Source organism: Nanorana parkeri, unplaced genomic scaffold, assembly GCF_000935625.1.
Source record: "Nanorana parkeri isolate BGI_ZX_2015 unplaced genomic scaffold, ASM93562v1 scaffold205, whole genome shotgun sequence".
In the NCBI taxonomy this organism is placed as follows: domain Eukaryota; kingdom Metazoa; phylum Chordata; class Amphibia; order Anura; family Dicroglossidae; genus Nanorana; species Nanorana parkeri.
The window spans coordinates 786354-792626 of record NW_017306473.1 but is presented as its reverse complement, the minus strand read 5'-3'; the positions used below and the strand labels follow the sequence as shown (position 1 = coordinate 792626).

The window sequence follows — 6273 nt, the reverse complement described above, 5'->3', positions numbered from 1 at the left end:
ATAAATAAATGAATATACTAATACATATTATAATATAGAGTATATCAAAAACACTTTATTATCTCATCATAATTAAAATCACATTTTACATATAAACAAAAATGAAACATAAAAAAAATATATAACCCCTTACACCCAAAAAAGGTACAAATATCATTAGGGCCCTGCTGAACAACTAACAGTATCATATCCATATCAATAGAATATTTATGGCCTTGGTGGTTTTCACCTATAAGAGGAGGTAATCCAAAAGAAATATTCAAAGTATTGAACATTAATGTCCCACCCAACTATAAATCTGAATAAACCAAAGGTAGAAACTCAATGGTCAAACACAGTTCCTTCAAAAATGTATCAAATAGTCATTGTGTTGTAGTTAAAAATTGATTCTTCTCCTTTCTGTGACAAACATTTTAACAGAAACCTAAACAGTGCACAGCATAACAATACGTTGCTTGTCTACTGTACCTGAAGATGTGATCTGACAATTGACTTCTGTTTGTTGTACTCAAAGTTCTTCCTCATGAAGAAATACAGAAGGGCCGAAGCCTCATTCTGGGTAGAGCGTGAGCGATGATTGCAGCATTTGAGAACTTCATAGCAGAAAGGGCCGCAAAGGTCAGCTTGTCCTTGGAAGAATGCATTAGGGAACTAGAGGGGAAGAAGAATTATGTTAACTGAACTACAGTTTTGAAGAGAGAAAAATCAAACTCTACATTTTATAATATCGCAGGGATTTTAACAAACTTTCTTACATTTTTTTATTATTCTTAAAATAATTTTTGGTGACTAAATACTATGTTTTGGGTAAGTGGAAGGATCTGTCTTTATTATCATCACCTGAGCAATCTCAGCATTGGTATAAGAAAAAAAAGAGTACCAACCGCATTCCTTTAGGTGTACAGTATGCTCTCTATGTGTATGCATTTTCCTCTTTGCATATAAACTAGCTCAGGTAAGATCTTGTCCCATCAAACAATTCCAGGAGACAAGACGTCTGCATATGTCTGCATTCATCAATTTAGCAACTGAATGTTGCCGTAACTCATGCTTAAATGGTAAGAAGTGAGCTATGTTTGCACCAGCCATAGAAATAGTGGCTAGTAATTTATTAACAATTATAAATGGCTTTCTTTAAAAGAGGGGATACTGAAGTCCAGACACAAGACCAGCATTTAATTAATTTAATATTTTTTTAAAAAACAATCATTACATGTATTTTTTAATACAGCTTGTACAATTGCCTGAATCTGACTTTACATTAGCTTCCCATATTCTGCTGCATAGCAGGACTCTAACACTAGAAGCTTGCTGGCAGAAGACTTCATTACTGATGAGATGCTTCAGTTCAGTCAGCAGTATTGGGGTGAGCCAAAGATCAGGCTGTACTGTTTTACTGCAGTGGCAAAGAGTGAGGTCGATGAGTTGGCTATATTGCCTGGCAGGTCTGATGAAAAAGACCAACTGAAAAAAATTACAAATCTTCTCAGCCAGTAAGCCAGTTAACGTTAAATATATGTTAAATATATAATATGTTAAATAAATATATGTGATTCAACTGTGTATTTAGCTGTTTGCCTGGAGATCCACTTTAAGCACTTAATGTAGAAGTTAAAAGTACCTCGCACACAAAAATCCGCAGAGCAGCAAACACATGGCGGAGAGCAACCACTGACTGGTTGATTTGTAAGAAAAGAAGGTGGGTGTCAAAGACCTTCTTCATCAAAACACTTTGGCTGTCAGAAAGCAATAATTTCTGGAAATAAAAAAAGTTACACAATACATTTAGCACCAAATCAAGAATATCCAGTGTGCTTTATGGGTATGGCGGTCAATGCAACATTTATCACACTGGTGGCAACCTGTGCAGAGGGAGTTGGCTTACCTGGTAGCTCTGGTTGAAGAGGCACAAAAGGTCAAGAACAGTAAGACAAACCTCTGTGGCAATATTGGCATCTAAATCAATGTGGTGCACAATATCAGTTTCATTAGAATTACCTGTAGATAACAAATTGATATTGCTGAGAACAGAGAATTAAGCACAACTAAAGCAAATGAAATAAGACATGCACAGTTCTTGGATAATTGTTTCCAGCCTTCAGTGAAAACCAGAACGGGGCTAACATGCTGTACTGACATCTACAACACACTAGTGGAACAATGATGTGTATGAATTAGTATCACTGCCAATCCATTACCATGGAGGAGCTCAAATTCTGAATGTGCATAAGCTACCAATAATTTGACACTTTGATAAAAATGTAGAATAGAGATTCATGAAAAACATGATAAGATATATACTGTACATTTACTTACTTGATATTGAAGTAGTGAGCTCTATGATCTGTAGGAGCTTGGGATTGGAAAGTGCATTTTTGGCTCGTATTATGGGCAAGGTCTGAGATCTTGGGTGTTTATGACCATCATTTGAAGACTGCATCCTGCAGAAAAAAAACAAAGTATAGTTTGCATGTTAACATATATCTAAAGCCAAAACGTTTGTAATTTTAGATACAGTAGTAACGGGTTAAAACTCCTTTTTCTTTGACATTTGTCTAATCGTAGAGATTCCCCTTCACTTCTGGTCCTGTAGACGCAATGGGAAGTTAGGGAAATCCCCTCTTAGACATTTGTCCTATTTGAAGATTTTCTCATTATTTCTGTTCTGATGACAACTGGCAATTTTGGACTTTCCTTCACTTTCACTCCATGTGACAGTGGTCACCAGGACAAATGGAGAGGGAAAAGCTCCTCAGATGGGAGACAGACAACAATAAACCTGACCAGGTTGTTAACTTTTACTACACCGTCGACTAAGAAAGACCACCCGCTGCATAGTTCACGATAAAGAGGACCTAGATTCAGAAAACCTTATTATTCAATATCAAAGATAGTGCTCTCCAGCAGAAAGCAAGAGTTTTGCTGATTGCACAGCGATCAGGAAAAGCTCCAGCACACCAGCTGACTTGGCAGAGGTGTGCTGGACCACTGCAGAGAGGCTGCTGCTTCCAAACAGAGATCAAGGGTCTTTCCCAGCAGCACGCTCATAAGGAACGGGCTTTTCTACTCAGGCTTTGGCTACATTGTAAAAAAAAAGCATCTGTAACATTTTGCAAACCTTGTGTTTTCATTCACTTGGAGTGAATTTAGCTGATTTTAATTAAAGGTTCATTTGGGCTATATACAGTAGAATGGTAACCAACCTACTCCCACTCTGTGACTTGACAGTGAGATCTTTATTTTGCTCACTCTTTCTTTAAAAGGACACTGTGAACTTGCCCACACAGGGCAAAGTGACAATTTATCTGTAAAGGGCATCCCCTTACCTGTGCTTCCTTGCAGCTCCTTTATCTTGTGCAGAAGGCAAGAATACCCATTACTTCTGGGTATGGAGGAGCATGAGACCTGTTCCCTTGCCATTTGACTGAGCCTGGCAGCCAATCACTAAGGCCTGGTTCACAACTGGGCGTTTTACAGCGTTGATCGACGCGCTGTTAAACGCCCAGCAAGTGAAATCCCATACTTTCCTATGGGCATGGTTCCCACCTGGGTGTATTTCAGCGCGTAGGAACGCGCTGAAAAACGCCCTATGCCCAAAGAAGTACAGGAGGTTCTTTGGGGCGTTTTTGCGCACGTTTCCATTGGTATTCCCGAGTGTGAATCGGGGTTAACAAAGCGGTAGCCCCGAGCCACACTCGGGAATACAGCGTACAGGTCTTACCTTGTCCGCGATCCCTGCTGTGTCCTCCGGCGGTTGCCGACTTCCGGGTTCCGTCCCTTGCGCAGTGGGGCGGAGCCGGCGGGAAGTTTGAAAGTGAAAAAAATATATATATTTTTTAAAATAGAGAAAATAAGGAAAAAAACTAAAAAAATAAAAAAATCATACCGCCATTGAAACGCGTGTTTCACTGAACATAAAAACGTGCTAAAAAAACTAGCTGAAAAAATACGCTCAGGTGTGAACCCAGCCTAAGACTAAGCACTGGGGAGTGGGATAACTGGGTAACCCCAGGTCCCCAACAGTAACAGTTCAGTAATGGTTGAGGAGGAGCAAAGAGCTGCAAGAAAGCCCAAGTAAGGCGAGTATAATGAGGACAGTGGATTCCCTTTGGAGAAACGCTGTCACTCTGCCCTGCATGGGCAATGTCACAGTTTTCCTTGAAATTGTTGACTTAAAGCTTTATGCAAAGCAATAGGGCTCTGTTTCTCTAACAGTATGGATGCTACTGTACATGGGTTTAGGATATTCAGTTATTTATGCTAGTTCCATGTAAGACTACATATCATTATTTTTCCTTTACAACCTTACTAGATTTAATGGTATTTTTCTATCTGACTAGGATGCGGTTTTAAACTATAAAGGTTCTTTACAGGAAAGAATGCAGAGCATGCCAACAATTATGGTAATTACCCATTTACCTAAAAGCCTTTCTGCTATTAAAATACAGTACTGACAGGTCACGTTTAGAAAGACGCGTTGGGTACAACTCAAGCACAACAATTGGTGGAGGACGTGTTTAATCCTCTATTTACCTTGGCTGATCAACACTTTGGAAAAATCTAGCAGCAAAACATAATAGAACTGTATATTTTAGTGTCAGCTGTACATATAATGCAAAGGGCATTCTGTCCATAAAATCACATTGTGGTCCTAATAATCATATAACTTCATTGGGGGAACAAAAAGGGAGGTGCCACTACCTAAGAGGGCTTGGTGCAGAACCATTGTATATGGGTTTTTGGTATTGAGATATATTTATTATTCCCCCTTTATACTGCAACAGATCATTTGTATCTTATTTGTGTATCACTCAGCTGTAGATCCTCAAATCATCTGAATTGGTGCTGTCACTGTCCTTAATTCTGGAGGGTGACTACTTTTGTTCCCTATGGTCCCTGTGTGTGTTGTAAAGTAGCCACCGCTCCAAGCTTGCTTCTGTGATGGACTACAATCTCATGTTTAGTTTACTAATTTGTATTGAGATTGTAAATCATCACTTGGAGCGGTGGCTACTTCACAACACACACAGGGACCATGGGAAGCAAAAGTAACCACCCTCCAGAAGGAAGGACAGTGTCAGCACCAATTCAGAGATGATTTGAGGATCTATAGCTAAGGCGGGGTTCACACTTAGGTGGCATCGTTTCAGCGTGCGGGTATTTGCTCATTTATGCGCGGTGTGCACATTTTGATGTGCATTTGTACGTGCGTGAAGACGTGCGTTTTAACTGGCAGCTTATGAAACATTGCGGGCAATGGATGAACTTGCATTTAAACACGCAAAAACGCACACGGAAATGTGCAACATGCTTCTGCCGCGCGTTTTTTGGGCTTTTCCATTGAAGTCAATGAGGCAAAAACATACTTTTAACTGCAAAGAAGCTCATGTACCTTTGCGGGCGTTTGGCGTTTTCCTGCTGGCGTTTTTCTGCTCAGGTGTGAACAAGGGCCATTGAAAATCATGGGATTTCTTGTGTTGGGCATTTAAAAGCACCTTTCCAACTGCTCAAAAATGTCTAGGTGTGAACTAGGTGTAAATGATGCACATATAAGCCACACATTAGCTGATGCAGTATAAACGGGGAATAGTAAATATATCTCAATTCCAAAGACCCATATACAGGACAGTGTCAGCATGAATTCAGAGATGATTGGAGGATCTACAGCTGAGCAGTGGCGTCGCTACAGGGGGGGCAATTGCCCCCCTAGGTTATCACTTGCCCCCCGTGTGCCCCCCCGCTAACAGTGGCGGCAGTCCTGGCGCTAGCGCAAGGCAAGATAAATGGAACCCTTGTCCCGGCAGAAAACTGTGCCCGGGACGGTTATCACACAGTTATCTGCTGGCACAGGGGTTGTCCCCGCTGCAGCCTCACAGACTATCAGCGGTTTCTCCCTACATGCTGTTTGCCGATTACAGCCTGTAAGGAGAACCCTCCGACAGTCTGTGAGCTCCCCCCCCCCCCCCCCCTGCAGTCTACTCACCTCTCCGCAGCGTCTGCGCTCCTCTCCTGCTGACAGCCGCACAATCGTCTTCATTCCAGCAGCTGAGAGCAATAGCCAGTCCGCTATTGGCTCTTTTAAATTGCAGTAGCCAAACACAGGCTGGCTCCACAGAGGTGGACCTGATGGAAAACATCAGGTCCCTCCTCTGCTGATTGAGGCAGTGGGTAGGCAGTGGGTGGGTGCAGTAGCCAGCCTGTTATTGGCTATTGCAATCTGAAATATCCAATAGCAGGCTGGCTATTGCTCCCAGCAATGAAGTAAAAAAAAAA

General features: G+C 41.3%; 1 protein-coding gene across 1 annotated transcript in view; it reads right to left on the bottom strand.

Moving 5' to 3' along the window:
* DOCK10 (dedicator of cytokinesis 10) overlaps positions 1-6273 on the bottom strand; it is a 203496-nt gene that overhangs the window by 38230 nt on the left and 158993 nt on the right. Inside the window, exons 40-43 of the mRNA XM_018555626.1 lie at positions 2317-2441; positions 1886-1998; positions 1622-1756; positions 469-651 (exon numbers count right to left, since the gene is read on the bottom strand). Coding sequence (XP_018411128.1) covers positions 469-651; positions 1622-1756; positions 1886-1998; positions 2317-2441 — 556 coding nt within the window. The remainder of the gene's footprint in view (positions 1-468; positions 652-1621; positions 1757-1885; positions 1999-2316; positions 2442-6273) is intronic.